At 49.9% G+C, this 16,044-nt stretch overlaps 4 protein-coding genes and 1 non-coding gene across 5 annotated transcripts; 4 read left to right on the forward strand and 1 right to left on the reverse strand.

The window, feature by feature from the left end:
• The first annotated feature begins 4,698 nt into the window (after positions 1–4,698).
• BO85DRAFT_121004 (uncharacterized protein) lies at positions 4,699–6,749 on the forward strand. Its single transcript, XM_025653911.1, has 5 exons — positions 4,699–5,077; positions 5,144–5,342; positions 5,403–5,604; positions 5,661–5,939; positions 5,993–6,749. The coding sequence occupies exons 1-5, from the start codon at positions 4,791–4,793 to the stop codon at positions 6,634–6,636; spliced, it is 1,611 nt and encodes a 536-aa protein (XP_025519843.1). The 5' UTR covers positions 4,699–4,790; the 3' UTR covers positions 6,637–6,749.
• On the forward strand, positions 6,550–7,253 carry BO85DRAFT_121027 (uncharacterized protein). Its single transcript, XM_025653912.1, has one exon. It carries the CDS (start codon positions 6,863–6,865, stop codon positions 7,220–7,222), a length of 360 nt encoding a protein of 119 aa, XP_025519844.1. The 5' UTR covers positions 6,550–6,862; the 3' UTR covers positions 7,223–7,253.
• A 241-nt stretch (positions 7,254–7,494) lies between these two features.
• Positions 7,495–7,566, forward strand: BO85DRAFT_t25. Its single transcript has one exon. It is a non-coding gene; the product is annotated as a tRNA-Glu (tRNA).
• A 4,622-nt stretch (positions 7,567–12,188) lies between these two features.
• Positions 12,189–13,372, forward strand: cpcA (amino acid starvation-responsive transcription factor GCN4). Its single transcript, XM_025659236.1, has one exon. The coding sequence runs from the start codon at positions 12,244–12,246 to the stop codon at positions 12,886–12,888; it is 645 nt and encodes a 214-aa protein (XP_025519845.1). The 5' UTR covers positions 12,189–12,243; the 3' UTR covers positions 12,889–13,372.
• A 767-nt stretch (positions 13,373–14,139) lies between these two features.
• On the reverse strand, positions 14,140–15,975 carry BO85DRAFT_412694 (asparagine synthetase domain-containing protein; the record flags this gene model as incomplete). The annotated part of the gene is made up of 2 exons (XM_025657578.1): positions 14,140–15,189; positions 15,238–15,975. The coding sequence occupies 2 exons, from the start codon at positions 15,973–15,975 to the stop codon at positions 14,140–14,142; spliced, it is 1,788 nt and encodes a 595-aa protein (XP_025519846.1).
• Positions 15,976–16,044: the final 69 nt, after the last annotated feature.

Genomic DNA, 16,044 nt, shown 5'->3' on the forward strand with positions numbered 1-16,044 from the left:
CTTATCTGTCTACTACTTACCTTAAGGTATTCACTTAGCATCACTGCTAATCAAACTAGTGTAGATACTAGATACTAAATACAGTTCGTAAGAGTTTATAGTAGGTTAGTCTGTGAGTCATGTGGCTTTTCTCGGTCTGCATATCCGTACTCAACTTCTAAGCAGTACAACCATGATCAGTACGTACGTTATTGATCGGCCGGATGAATGAGTCTACGTATATTCTGGCATCTACTGATAAATAACCAACTTAGATCTCCGTACTCAGCTGTATATGAAGGAATTCATCATTCTGATGCAACAATAAAAGCACAATAAGAGTGGGGAGGGTATGTGTGTGTGTGACAAATTTATGTCGTGTGGACGTGGCGCAATATTCCGTCATTACTATCTTCAATTTTCAATCTAAAGGAATAGTATGCGAAATGCGGAGTATATCGGAGGAATGTACAAATGGATGTACTGTATGCAGATAGAAGCGGTAAGTAAGTAAGCACCGTGGTTAGTCATTTGTCAGAGAGAGTAACGTAGATAATATCTATTTTTGTGATTGTTTATTTGGTTTTTGGGGGGAAGGGATGATTCGGGTAATGGGCGTGGTAATCAAGTCCATGAGTCTACTACTAATAGTAGTAGCGAGATGCAAGATGGCGCAATCAATAACATGATATTTATTCTACAGAGTAGTACTCCCATCTGGGGGCGGAAGTTGGGTTGGTCTTATGTAAGAATCCGTTTTTTTATGGGGATGGGGATTATTACAAGTGTTGATCTTGATATAACATTTAAGATTACAGTGTACTTAGTGTAGTAGGTGACAAGCTTTGGGAATCAATCAGCATCAGATGCGCGCAGCATTCGCAAACCCTCTTTTCCATCATTCATACGGGTGGAATCTGGCACAGCCTTGAAGACGACTACTACTACTAACCCTGACTGCCGACGGGGAGGGAGAGAGAGAGGGGAAAAGAGAGAGAGGAAAAAGCAAAGAGGACAGAATCGGCCATCATTGCAACACGGGCCAAGCCTGATCATCAGATCGACGGTGGTCTGATTGGTTCACAGCGGTCCGGGATAAGCAAGTCGTTGGTGCCGTTCAGGTTGATTGTCGCAACGGCGAAAAAGGGGGTGGTGGTGGTGGTGGACGGTGGTGCTACTACTTTTTACTTGGCTAGTGGGTTTAGCTAAGATCCACTTCTTCTTTACACTTGCCGCCGCAGATACCTACTACTCATGTAAGTATCTACTACTCTGCAATGTGCAGAGCTTCTAGTTGGTTGGTCGGTTGGTTCGGTCGGGTCGGGTTGGAATTAAGTACCCTGCAGGTGCCTTGGGTTGATTGGAGTTGCTGCTTACTGAGTTGACTGGTGGAAATTGTAAAGCAGCTAACTACAGTAACTACAGTAGGTACATGGTTAGTTGGTTGGTAGTGTTATGATGGAATAAGTAACTACTAATTTACTAATAAGTATGGGGCGGGGGTCCCCGAGTCACGGGCGGCTCTAATGTTGAATGAATTTCCTAATTCGGGTATGATATGATAGGCGAGTGACAATCCTGATTTGATGGCGGGAGCTGTCTAAGGAAAGCATGCGTGACGATCTTTTGTTCTGCTTCTTTTCCTTCTGCTGCTGATGGTGACGGTGTTTTGACATATGATGTTCATTCGGTAACGTAAAGTTAGCCTGTAACTTGTTGGTTCCGTGGTTAGCTATGAGTGTGTGCTGTGGTTTAGGGATAGTAGTTTGGTGTGGTTATGGATGGGTGCCGCATAGACTGGTTTGCGCCCAGATCAAAATTAATTTCATCGTAAGGGAGAAGAAGCTTGGTCAAGGAGAGTGCTTGATTCTTGAGGTGGAACTAGGGCGTTTTATTCTAGGGCTGGCTTGACTAGTATCTTGCAGTTATGTAGGAGTAGGAGGTGGTGGTCCCTGTTTGTTCTATCTGGTCAGACCTTCCAGGTAGTTGAGAGTTGAAGTGACTTGAGACAGGGGATGATGATAGCGTTGGTACATGTGGGTCGCTCGTCCGCCCGCCATGGCGCTATCCAGTCACCCTACCCTTACTAACGTAAGTTAAGTACGAAAAAGTACGAGCGAAAGTGAACTGATGGACCTTGTTGGGCAGGGGTGGAATTTTCGATCTTTTTTTTTTCTTTTTCGCGCTAGTCAATACTTTCATAAATTTTTTCTTGGAAACGGAAAAGAAAAGAAAAAAAAAGTTCAGAGGTCCTTGTGAAACTGTGAGATAGAATGCGACGATAGGATCGCAAAGCCACAGATACTTGAGGGAGATCCTATCAAAGGTTGCCGAACTTGAAGACGCCATTGATCAGGGTAATGTCACGCGAGTCCATCTACTACTTACTACTACTGGCCGCAGAATCCTCACGGATAAGGCAAGGCAGTAGGCTGAGATGGAGGGTGTCCTTGGCCCCTGGTTGGCCCCCGAATTCACAACAATGTTCGGGCTGTCACGAGGGGGTTTGCCTGTCGCATGGATGGGGATGGCCATGATTGCCGCTGGGATTGGTATTTCGCCCCTCCTCCACCTTCATACCTGACGATAAAACAGGTTCGCCGCCATCGGAGCAGGAGGAGGATGAAGAAGACGATGTTGGTGATGACGACGATAATAATAATTATTGATTTTCCCTCCAAGAACAGATCCTGCACATCGTTAACCAAAACGACGACTGGTCGGTAACCGAGCGTCTAATAAATTGCAACCTACGGGCAGAATACCTCAACTAGACTAAAACACGGAATCCTAGCAGTAGCCCGGCGCTTAACACCTGACTAGCTCACTAACATGCCATAGTCGGAACTAATCGAAGACTACGGAGAAGCCTTGAGAGAGATCTTGGTGGATCAGGTTGGGCAGGGAATGTCCTGCTTCCAGACTTGTATATGTGAAACATACAATCTTTGCGTTGAATTTGATACACCACCCAAAGACCACTTGTTTTACTTCCCTGCCTAGATATAATCTACACCAGGGTATGAAAGGTTAAAAAGGAGAGGAATAAGGAGAGCAGAGAAGATGCCACTTGTCTGAATATTGGAACAGCGAACTGACTCAACCATGGTTGTGTAACGGCCCAGCTACAAGCTAAACCCACCAGGATGATCTGAATAGGAGACCATGGATCAGGACCGAATGGGTGGCTTGGGTCCCACAAACACGGTGAGCAGGTGATACGGGTAAACATAGATTCTTCAGAAGTGGTCTAATGAGTTTCTTTCGAGTCTAAAACATGGAATAAAAATATATAAAAAATAAAAAAAATAAAATGAATAAAAATAAATAAAAATATTTTTTCTTTTCGCCTATCCATCTGATCTTTCAGATAAGTTTCGTTTCAGCTGTCTGGATGGGAGTTCCCCGATGATAAGGTAATCATGTCAACAAGCGGGTTAAGGCCAACTGCTCGCGAGCCGTTAATCTGCACGACGGGTAGCCAACTAAGAATGGAGGGGAGCTGGCGACCTGTCATCAAAAAGGTAGTTCTAGCTTCTCGCAGGAGTTGTCTGTCTTCGGGAACGATTCACCATGGTTTCAACCGCCCTTTGACCTCATAGGGGGGAGGGGGACGGGGAGGCCAAGGGTTAAGGATTTATTACCCATTATTGGGCCGATGCGAGTAGTAGACTAGGAAAGCTCTCGCACCGGCGCAAGAGCCATCGTGTAGAAAATTTTTCGTCCAGTGAATTACCTCCCGACGGCCTGATTTATAGTTTGGACCCAATAACCGGCCCTTTTCTCCATCGATGGACACCTTTTCACACTGGAACGGGGTTCTCATTCTGACGGAGTTACTCCGGGCTACCTTGCCATGAAGTTGACCACTCCGGAGTAGAACTTCCAGTAAGGTACGAGCGTCGATCTGCAGACTACTTACATATATAATTCAAGCACATAAGATGTAGATGCCCAGTAAAAGATCTGGATTGACGGTCCCCATATACAGTAGTGAAGGGGGAATGATAGTAACGTGTCTGTGTGTGGGTTGTAAATCTTTTTTAATTTATTTTATTTTTATATTTTTCTTGGTAGGATGGTCTGATGATGATGGGTCAATCGAAGTAAGTAATTGGGGGGGGGTCAACCCCTGATTGTTAGGTAAAAGGGCAAGGAAAAAATAAAAATCAAATAGAATAGAATAAAAATAAAAGAAAAATAAAAAACGGAAGGAAAAAAAAATAGCAGTAGACTCACACCCTCACACACCACACACACCACACACCCAAGTGATTAGACACTTAACCCATGATAGTTTAGCCCTGGAGTGGCCATCCCAGTATCAGGCCCACCCTCTTTCAGTCTAGGCTCTAGTGCCGCCCTGCAGCTCCCTGCCTGTTTGGGACGATGCGCCAATGACCAGGCCTCGTCGCCCACACCCTTTCATTTTCGCCCTCGCCCTCGCCCTCCTTTCGGCCCCTGCTCCTGCTCTCCCTCCCCTCTTTTTCTTGTCGCTTCCTTCCTCTTCTTCTTCTGCTTCTTTCTTTCTCTTCTTCTCCTCTTCTTTTCCCTCTCCATATTCATTCTAATCGTGACTGTCCGTCCCGGGTTCATTTCTTTTCCCATCCACCTTTTCCCCTTCATTGTGATACCCGAGCTCTTGTAGCTTTGCGCAAAGAGAGCTTTTGTTTCCTTCTGTTGAGATACCCCTTAAAGAGATACCCTGCTCGACGCGCGCCTTTAATTACGAAGCTTCGCCAGCTTCCCTAGCTCTTATTTAATCCCATCCCTACTGATTATAATTACTCGTCTAATCACCACCCGACACCATGTCCGACGTTCAGAAGCCTGTCGAGGAGACTCCTGCGGCTGCCCCCGCCGTTGCTCCTGCTACTGAAGCGCCTGCTGCCACCGAAACCCCGGCCACCGAGACCCCCGCCGCTGAGGAGCCCAAGGAGACTCCCGCTGAGACCACTGAGGCTGCTGCCCCCGCCGCCGCGGAGGAGTCCAAGACCGAGGAGACTCCCGCCGAACAGCCCAAGGAGGAGCCCAAGCAGGAGGAGGTGACCCCCGCTTCTGAGGGTGTCCTGGGTTACAAGGCCCCCGGTCTCGTCAAGTAAGGCGCCACTTGTTGCGACAGGTTTACGGTATGCAGTGACTAATGGAGTGTGACACAAAACAGGGGCCTCCGTTTCGCCAAGCGTTTCTTCTACTTCAGCGACGACGCTGTCGAGTCTAAGCAGCTGTCTGCCTTCCACCAGAACGAGAAGGCCGCCGTCGCCAACCCCATCGCCGCCTGGGCCAGCCAGACCGGCAAGGGTCTTCTGTTCTTCACCAAGCGCGCAGAGGACAAGGCCTCTCCCGCCGGCATCTTCAACCTGGTCAGTAAAGATGATAGACAACCGAATAATCTTTGCGCCAGTTGCTAACTCGCTTGCCAGGCTGATGTTTCCGACATTGCCAAGGAAGGCTCCACCGAGCTGCACTTCAAGGTCAACGGCCAGAAGCACACCTTCCAGGCCTCCAGCACCTCCGAGCGTGACAGCTGGATCGCCGCCCTCGAGGCCAAGGCTGCTGAGGCCAAGGCTGAGAAGGAGGCTGTGACCTCCAGCGAGGGCTACAAGGCCGAGCTCGAGAAGCTGAGTAAGTCACATTCGTAGTTGAACAATGTATAAAGTTAGGCCGCTAACCCCCAACAGGCAAGCCTGCTGTTGCCGAGCCCGCTAAGAAGGCCGAGCCTAAGGAGGAGGCTGCCCCCGCCGAGGACAAGAAGGAGGACAAGGCTGCCTCCAAGAGCCGCTCTCAGTCTCGCAAGAGAGCCAGCATCTTCGGAACTCTTCTTGGAAAGAAGGAGGAGGCCAAGGAGGAGGCTGCCCCTGCTGAGGACAAGGAGGACAAGGCCGAGGAGGCTAAGCCTGCTGAGGCTGCTACTGAGGCCCCTGCTGCTGAGGCTTCGGCTGCCGCTGAGACCACTGAGGGTATGTTACCGTATAAGAATGCCTTGAGTGTACGAGTACTAACGCCAACATAGCTGCTCCTGCTGAAGCCAGTGACAAGAAGGAAGAAAAGGAGGAGAAGAAGGAGGAGAAGGAAGAGAAGAAGGCTGAAACTCCTGCCCCCAAGTCCAAGCGTGCTTCTCTTTTCGGCAACTTCTTCCAGAAGGTCACCAGCCCCTCCCACGAGAAGTCGGAGAAGGAGGCCACTGCTCCTGCCGAGACCGCTGTTGCTAGCACTGCTCCTCAGCTGGACAACCCCGTTGAGGAGGCCGCTGTGAAGCCCATCGAGCCCGAGAGCGTGACTGCTCCCGCTGAGGCTGAGGCTGCCAAGGACGCCGCTCCCGCTTCTCCCGCCGCTGAGACCCCCAAGGACAAGCGTCGCACCTCTTTCTTCGGCAACTTCGGCAAGAAGAAGGGTGACTCCGACAACGAGGGTGCCGATGGCGAGCCCAAGCCCAAGGGCAACAAGCTTGGTGGCATCTTCCGCAAGCCCAGCAAGGCCGTGAAGTCCGAGCCCAAGGAGGCCAAGGAGGCCACCGAGGCTGAGGCTGCTCCCAAGGAGGCTCCCGTCCAGGAGTCTCCTGCCGAGGAGAGCGCTAAGCCTGCTGAGGCTGCTCCCGCTGAGGAGTCCAAGCCCGTCGACGTCGCCACCTCTACTCCTGTTCAAGCTGCTGCATGAAGTGCTTCCCGCAAGGAAGTCGAGTATGAGAAATGGTGGGACCAGCGATATTCGTATCCTAACCCTTCAACTACTCGATGATCAGTCGTTCTGGAAAATGAAAAGCCCGGAAAAGAAAAAAATACAACCAATGATTGTTACTTTTTGTGTCTAATTGATGTTCCCACTGGCACCATGTTGGTATCCCTCTCCCTGTGCAAGGCGAGGTCTGCCAAGATGAGTGTCAATGATACCCTCTGCTGCTTTGGCGGTCATTTCCGAGCCCGGATGTCTATTGCGTGTCCGGTGCTGCGTTTCATTCCTTTATGATATGCGTTCCGCAAGGATACCCAACTGGCCTTGTGTGTTCATGTTGTGCGCCGTCCAAACTAGATTGATACCACTTGTTGCTGTTTATTGCTTGCTCTTTGATGTTCTCATGTTGCTGTTTGATGCTTTTGTCTTGATACCCTACTGGGAGGAAGGGTGCTTTTTGCCAGCTGGACGGGGAGTTCCCTCCACTCAAATTGGCCCGAACCGTCGACTACCATGGCTACATGGTGACAGCGTGCTGATAGCGCCATGTATACATGGCACAGCATCATGAGGTAATACTTAATAGAATCCACGTATTGTTAGTAACATATCCACTATACTCTATTTCAATGCCTAGTAGTAGTGTATCCGAGGTGTTAGACTTGGGTGATTGTCGTACTTTGTTAAGGGCCACATGCATAACGTGCTGACGGTCCACTTGGTGTACGGGGTGGGGACTCTTGAATGTAAGCTTATTATAGAAGATGAGCATGGACGTTGAGCTGGCGGCTGCAGTATCAAGCCGCTGATAAGATCATAAAACGACCCATCATTCAACAAGTATCCGATATGGTGTAGTGGCTAACATCGCCGTCTCTCACACGGCAGCCGGGGGTTCGATTCCCCCTATCGGAGTTCAACTTCTTTTTTTGTTTTCTTTCTTTCATCCATTGCACATTGATTTTTTGTGTTATACATAAATGAATCTTCTAATTTTGACCTCAAGTAGCTGTTGTTTGCTGTCTAAGATAACTTACTACACAAGTACTAGTACATACACCGAGCCTTGGAACTAACAGATCTACACATCATCTGCATTTACTCTGGATGTAAATCGGGAATAATACCAGTCTCACATCGCAGATATATATCTACCGGGTTATCATGATGCTGTTAGGTCAAGTGCACTTCTTGAGGCAGTATCTATGATCATTATCGCCACCGTTAATCATATGAAATAATTTTCTCACCAACACCCCCTTCAAAGCCGTATCCACAGGTGGGTGTATATATACAGGAACAACTAAGCTTCCAATCCTGATGTAATAGTGTAGTAGTCTAAGATATCGGGTGGGTAGTAGTATCACTCTTACTACTGTTATCACTATACCACAATATACCGGTGCTTTCACTTCTGTATTCTGGGAATCTGTGTTGGTTAATTGTTGTCTAGTCTCTCCATATATCTATCTATCTAACATTCGGCATATCGTAATGTGCTAGCAGTACGCAATGGACGTACCCCGTCTAGATAATTCTGGGAATATGTGGAGTTGATGCCTGGGGGTGGAGTGGGGTATAGAGTGGTCTGGTCTGGACTAGACTGTGCTCCGTTGCGCATCAGGCTCGTGTGTATGTTTTCTTCTGGATGTTGGGTATGCTGCCTAGTAAGTAGGATTCCGGTTCGGAGTCTTTGGGGTGAACCTTTATCTTGGCGAGGTAGTTTCTTGACTTGGGTGCCTGGAGTTAAATAGATGTTTAGGCATCAGGGTTCCTGAATTAGCGGGGGGGGTATAGGTTGTTTTGACTGGAAGGTAGTAGGATGGGTAGTAGTTCGGTTGTGGCTTCTGAGACATAGCGTATGTGGGTGCCTGGTTGTGTTATCTTGCGGTAGTAGATCCCTCCTGGGGAAGGGGTTACTTGCCGTGATGGTGGCGGGGGTGGTAGGGACTAGATTGGTGTGTACTCTGTAGACTAGCTGTGCTGTAGGCATTGAGGGTAGTGAGGCTGCATAAGCTGTATCTGTGCTTTGGGTGGATTCAGTGGTTGTGTTTCGGATGTGGGGTTTGATTACTAGGTGGTAGTAGATATGTAAGGTTGTGGTCCTATACTCATCAGGTGTGGATGAATATAGCTGGGGCGAGTTCAAGCGCCTAGATACTGCTGACAGGTGGCCAGAGCTTATGTTGCTTGATTCGCTTGGTAATGTCAGTGATTGGTTCCAATCGTGTTGTGCTGTTCTGCATTATGTTTCTTCGGTATATATATTTCAGTAGAAAAGAGTGACCGGAGATATAGGTTACGACACATACAGAATTCCTACATATGCACAACTACCATACACGGCATTCAGAGCAAAGCATTAAATGAGAAACTGCATTCCCCTTTCGACCGAATCCAAAAACATAAACAGGGATAATCGACAACATGGGCACTTGACAACCCACGCAGCCCTGGCAGCCTGGCGCCTGCACGGAGCGCACGGGTGATTCGCCTAGCGCCGGAACCATCACCGTCGCCAATTCGACAGGAGGGGGAAGAAAGGGTTCAAGGAGGGGGGAAAGGGAGAGGGAGCATATGCAAAAGGGATCACACATCACGGCTACTAATACTACTATTGTTATTCGTGCAATTGTCTCGCATTCGTAGGGTCTGCCTAATTAGCTTGAACGGAAGGGACTAGGTATACTCAGGCTAGGCGCACATGCAACACGAATCAAACCCGTAAGTTTCAAGATGAACACGAAAATGAAAGCTTGGTTTTACGCTTCCCGAGTCGTCGACAATTTCGTTCTACTGTGTAGTGATGACCAGGCATCATCGACTCCCTGGACAAGACGTCATCGCCGGCGGCTGCCTGGGGACAGGACAGGCATGGTATAACCGGCCTGCATACGGCGGAGATGCGCGCGCGCCGCGGCTGATGTATGCAGACGCTGATTGGCATCCCCACTCGGAGCAGGTTGCAACGGTATCTACTAGCTAGCAGGCATGTACATACGTACGACATGTGCAATCTCGAGATGTGTTGAATTGTCCGTCTCCTGGTCAACTGAGGGTTGACTTGGCAGGAGACGGTAGGTACCTACATGGTAGGTTGTGAAGTCGGAATTGTTGCCTAGTATTCTCCCTCCATTTACTCCTTCTAAACCCCGATCTTAGAAATGCCAACTTCGGATGGAAAAAGAAACACAAGTGAATTTTTTTTTTTTCCCGCTTTGCAGGTAATTGGCTTTTAGGTTTCACATGGGCCGGTTGGTCCCGTGCATTACTAATTAGAATGAGGAATTCCAATAGTCTTGGTCTAGTCCAGTAGTTATCTTTTATGCTCCGCCCGGAATATACGACGCAGCTCCCCGGAGATAATACGACCCCGACGACGAATATACCATCCCTGTTGCAGCGAGAATAATCTCCTTAAAATCTGACGGGACCGGATTCAATTTAATTCCCTTGTATTTGTGTGAATCCTTCCTAGGGCAATATTTCGCCAAGGGTCGTTTTAATTTAAAAATCTCATTTGTGGTCAGATGAAGGCCGGAACGTCTCGGTGTCTTGATAGAGTTTGACCCAAGTGGAATTTCACGCCCTTCGAGCGACTTTGGCGAGGAGGGGGGCTGCAGGGCGGGGAGGGAGTTAGGGAAAGGATCCTCCGACCGGGTGAAAAACCCTGGTTGCAAACCGGCTCTGTCTTTTTTGTCTAGTATCCCTTGGGTGCGGCATCGTATTCCTGCGGCCCCAGTGAACCGGGACAAGGACACGGTAGCCAGGAGTTGAGGCTTAGATAGATAGAGAGATCCTACAGAGCACAAAGGGAGTGACAGTCGCACGGGACAAGAGAGTGATGGACACAGGACAAGTCTCATTCGCAGACAGTTGAGACATTGAGGCTCAGGCTCAGCCCCAATGACACCCCCGGGCGCTGCACCAAATGCAGACCCCGACGGGCTGTGATGAAGGCCCAGAAATGCATGGTGCCTGCTGGTTGGCCAATGGGTCCGGTCGGCGGCACGGGTGCGAACCGGTTTCATCATCCACACTAAGTCGCGCGGCCTCTTTTTTTTTTTTTCATTTCAATTTTGTTTTTTCTAAGTTTCTTCCTTTCATATTAGTCTAGTGGTGGTGGAGTTCAATGAAGGAGTCGAAGCAGGGCCAGGAATCCAAGGTTGAGGGGGGCCTGCTGCTACTGGGCCAGTGACCTGCAAGTGACATTTCCGTTGCGGGCTGAATGGAGGAAAGCCTACGTACCTGCCTGGTACTACACAGTAGAATAACAGGATGATGGAGACTTGCTGCTCCAGGCACGGGAATGCCTGGGGCTCCTGCAGGCTCCACTTATTGGATCTGGCAGCCAATCGTGGGCTTTACTGTCCCTATGACTCACACCTGCTGACCGCGTAAGATTGACTATCCCCAATCAGGCTAGGGCACCAGGCGGGGGTCCGATCAATGGTGATTGGCGGAGAGATCCGGGCAAGACCGCACACACAAACAGTTAAGAAGTGCCTGGCTTCCCGTCGCTGCCTGGCGCTTCTTTTCTCCCTCCTTTTTCTTTCTCTCCCACTTCATCTTTCTTCCCACTCCACACATCTCTCTATTCAAATTTATCACCACTCAGTCACCATACAGCATCATACTTATACCGCTTCTGATACTCCGTGCTTTCAAAATGGCCTGCTAAACGCCTCCCCCGCACCAGCTACGTCTTTCTCGTACGAGACAGACACCATAGATCCTCTTCGGACCTCGTCTTTTTCTAATCTCTCCTCTTCCACCCCCTCAGAGTCTCCTGTCCCAGGACCTCTGAACTTTAGCATCGCTTTGCGTAGCTCAAGTTCTCCGAACAACGCTTTCCCGTTCGACATCTCGTCGTTCACCACGGATACCCAACAGCAATCATGGCTTCCCACGCCCCCGCCTCAGCAGCCATCGGCTCCAGTGAATTCGATTCTCAGCGACAACAACAACAACCCCAGTCCCCTTCCGCAGGACTTCGTGCTCTTTCCCGCTCCGTGTCCCCCGCCGCAACCCAGGGACTCGCGTGCTCAAGCACCGATCAATTCTACCCCTAGATTATCCGCATATCAACCTTCTCTGGTCCAACCAGGGTATCCTGTTAGACGACACTCTTCAGCTTTGCATCAGCAGCTCCCAGGCTCGCCTGCGCAGGTTCCTCTTTCGGCCAGATTAGCCGCTCAATCTTCCGGATATCCCTCGTCTCCGTCTTCTTGGTCTCACCCCGCTCTGCGAAAGCATTTCGCGCGTCGGTTCGCAACACCTGCCGCTTCGAATTCTACTCCTGCAGTGAACAACACTGCCTACTCTAACCGCCCACCCGTCCCTCTATTCAACGACAAGACGGTCAACTATTCCGTCGTTCCGAATCAGCACAATCAAAACCTAAAGAGAAAATACGCTTCGTATCTACACCATCGCCGCATCATGTCTACCCCCAACATCGCTCAAGGTAAGCTCGTCACTTGGGCAGTGCACGCTTATGTATACGGTGCTAAGACAGTTCTAGATTTCCCTGAGCTTTTTGATCTTCAGTCCAACCGCTTTGGGGACGATCTCAGCTCCCCAGAGTCCAACATGCTTTCGCCCCAGATCAACACTTCGTTCTTCAGCCCGATGGGTGAGGTTGCCCCTCCGGGCACTGTCTCGCCGAAGGATCTGTTCTTCGATGCTTCGGCTCCCCCGTCGACGACGTTCACTGATCTCAGCACTCCCCCGCTGGATACGCCTGGCTTCTTCAGTCAGAACACATCTCCCATGATCAACACCGAGATGGATCTGAACGCCGTGCCTGAGGAGTGGGAGTCTCTGTTCCCTCAGGATGGGTTTTCTCTGGACCTGGACTCGGCTGCCCTTGAGCTTGCTGCTTCGCTTCAGCAGCCCAAGGCGACCGGACCCCCTCCGACTCCAGTGATCCGTGACAGCGCCTCGCCCGCGCCGTCTGCCTCTCCTGCCCCATCCCGTCAGGGCACCAAGCACTCCACAGTGGCCGGTGTCAATGCGCGCCAGCGGAAGCCGTTGCCTCCGATCAAGTTTGACTCTGCCGACCCCGCCGCCATGAAGAGGGCCCGCAATACCGAGGCTGCTCGCAAATCTCGTGCTCGCAAGCTTGAGCGTCAAGGCGAGATGGAGCGCCGTATTGAGGAGCTCGAGCGGATGCTTGAAGAGTCCAAGCAACGCGAGGAGTACTGGCGAAGCATGGCCAAGACTGGCACCAACTGATCTAAAAAGTTTGGGTTTTTCATTTCGGGTATGGCATGGGGTTTTGGTTTTGGTATCTGTATTGTGCTCATTGTGCTATTCTTATCCCTAGTGGGCTCTGTGGGCGGGGGCGTCGAGCCTCCTGTCACCACCTGTCGGAAGCATCATTCAGTCTCCTGAGTGATGCTTCCGACAGATGAAAAGTTTCCTTTTGTTCTTGCGCCATTTCCTATGGAGCTTACACAGTGTACTTTTCGGTAGATCTGCATCTCTGCATCTGCTGCTGTGATTTACTCATCCCCAGTTATGTACTGCGGGTCTGTTTTATGGTTCTTCTGCCTTTTCTGTTTCTATGGCCGGTTCTGATGTCTCCCACCTATCGGGATTGACTCGTGGCCACTAATCTCTTTGTTTATCTCGTGTACTTGACTGATTCGAGTGCCTTTCATGTTATTATCGTTGCGCTTATGTACCAGACTGTGAACTATGGTATTCTCCAATTCAAGTATCTTATATGCGCATTATATCTTCTTTGTAACCGTATTCTCTCCGCTGAAGCTCTTGGCCAATAAATCCGTAGAAGCTGCCACAAACAAACCTTTCAAGCTTGCTTTCTCATTCAAGTAGATGTACCAAGGCTATATAGGTTTAATTATCGTACAGGGCCACTGATCAACTTGTCAACGTCACTCGTAACTCATCTACAATTCTATCTGTCTCATGTATGTACATGTGCATATATGTGTGTGCAATCGACTCAGCTCAGACTTGCCTTTTTATCTACTTCATAGACAAACAACCTCTTGCTTGCCCGAACCATCCATACCCTCGCGCCCGACCAACAAACAGAACCGACATCCAGTATACCAACACACTCATGGAAATGCTTTCGTAGAAAGCGCCATCTAAGCGTGTGGGAAGTACCAGTCCTGGTTCCATCAGGAGATCCCGCTCCGTTCACGGTGCAGGGAGTCTCCTAGATGATGGGCAGGCGGTTGCATTCCCACGGTTGATAAAACAGGTGTGGCGATGAATGTGTTGTGGGGGTCACTGGAGCCGTGCCTGCTTGAAGGTCGAAACGAGAGTGTGCTGGATGGGGAGCATAGATCGAAGAGGCGGTCTCAGAAGTATCTGATCCAGAGTTGTCATCATTGCTGGTCTGTGTTGATGTGATTGGGGGGTGGAGGCATGTTTTGGTACGTCAAAGACGTATTGGGGGTATTTGAAGGGGAGGGTGTTGATGGAAGGAAAAGAAAAAGAAAGGAAATCTATTCAGGTAAGAGCATCAGTCCCTTTTACTTTGCTCTTCTCCATCTTGGCTGTCCTGGACCCAAACTGAATTGCTCGCTTCTTCTCGCGGGCGACGTTGGTCATGCCGAGTCTCAGTGCGACTAGACGGAGGGCCTTCTTCTCCGAATCGAGCCCTGCCTCTGGTGAATCCGCTGGTGGAGAAGGGGTGCCGAAGCCGCACTTCTCCCAGACTGGGAGCTGCACCACCCAGGACACAAACTCTTCGTCTAGGAACGGAAACCGCGCTTCGCGACCCCAGTGTGCAATGACGCGATTGTCACGGCCCAAGTTTCGCTTTCCAAGGCGGCTGACGTCAAGGTTGATCTCGTCGATGAGGCCCGCGAACCCATCCCGAGAAAATGCTGCTCCATGTCTCGAGTATCCTGCAAATAACTCATCTGCGCCAAGGCCAGACAGCAGCACTCGTGCCGAAGTGGCATATTGCATGGGCTGAGCATCGATCTGTCGACTGTCGAATGCCAGCCCTTGACCACGCGAAGCGAAATATAATGCGCAGGCTATGGATAGATCCATCTCCGTATTGTGGGGTCTCATCAGACGCTTGACAGTTTCACGGTGCGCAAGGGTTTCCTGGTACGGTACATCTACCGCCACAAACCGCCAGTTGCGATCTGGGCACACTCTTTGCAACTCTGCGAATGCCGCCCGGCCGGTAATACGGTCAGGGCAGCTTTCATACACAGAGCCAGTGGCCTCTCCCTTGCCCTTTGCGGCGGCCGCAACGCGCGGGTTTTCGAAGGCCACGTTGAGCAAATCAATGACTTCCTCCTTTGGTAGAATCTCATGAGAGAGCCTAGCGAGTAATGTGCAGTCGAGGCCACCGGAAAACAGTACGGCGACTTTCACATTGCTTTCTGATGAAGCAGTCGGAGGTTCTCGTACATTCTGAATTCGCATTGCCAAGGACTGACGTAGTTTATGCTCGAGTTCCTTGACAGCGGTAGTTTCAACGGTTAGTGAAGGAGCTTCTCCTTCGGGTATAGATTTATTCATGGGAGGGACGGGGTTTCTCTACATAAATGTTAGCTAGGTAAAATCAGAAAAGGAAGAAGTGCGTACAGGACGAAGAGGGAGATCGGATGTATTATGCTCCCAGAAAAGAGTCTGTATGCAACTTGCATCGAACGAAGGTGTACCAGCACTCTTCGTTGCGATCGAGTTATCCTGGAGTATAGCATGTTCTAAGTCAACCACATACACTCCGTCTGTCTCGACCTCACTAAAGTGGGTCGAAGATGTGCCATCGCAGAGACTGCACAGCTTGAAGGCCCCCGACTCATCAACACCTTGGAGTAGAGAGCGTCTTCCAAGAGAGTCTCTCGTGAAGAATAGTTTTGAGTTGATCGCATCATAGAACACAAAAGCAAAGGGGCCGGAAATGCTACTGATAACATCCAGGACACCTTGAACAGCACTCTTACTCGAGTCTGCTGACGAAGTGACCTTCGAGTGGTGGTTTACAGCCTGCAATAACAGCTTAAAGATCAGCTCCGCATCGTTGCCCCGGATCGGTTCACCTGATATCTTCCAGGCGTCTCCATTGTAGCATAACACGGACTGCGTAGTAGGATCCACTAATGGCTGGGGCACAAGACAGCCTCCTCTCATAGACAAGACTGTGGAAACAAAGGTAAGCTGAATAGCAATGGGCTCGTCATTGCTTGACCGTGGCTTGATCTTTTGTTCAACGCTATGAACATGGTAATTATCAGGTCCTCTGTTGCGCAACAAGCAGCAAGTCTCCTCATTAGGAAGCACAGCTCCTGATGCGCTAAGAGAGAAGAAAATCCCACACATGGTAGCAAGCAAACCGCAAGCGAGACGCTGGCGGGGATTTAGTTAAGGTGAAAGAGAAAGGAAGAGGAA

The sequence above is a fragment of the Aspergillus piperis genome (genome assembly GCF_003184755.1).
Source record: "Aspergillus piperis CBS 112811 unplaced genomic scaffold BO85scaffold_2, whole genome shotgun sequence".
Lineage (NCBI taxonomy): Eukaryota > Fungi > Ascomycota > Eurotiomycetes > Eurotiales > Aspergillaceae > Aspergillus > Aspergillus piperis.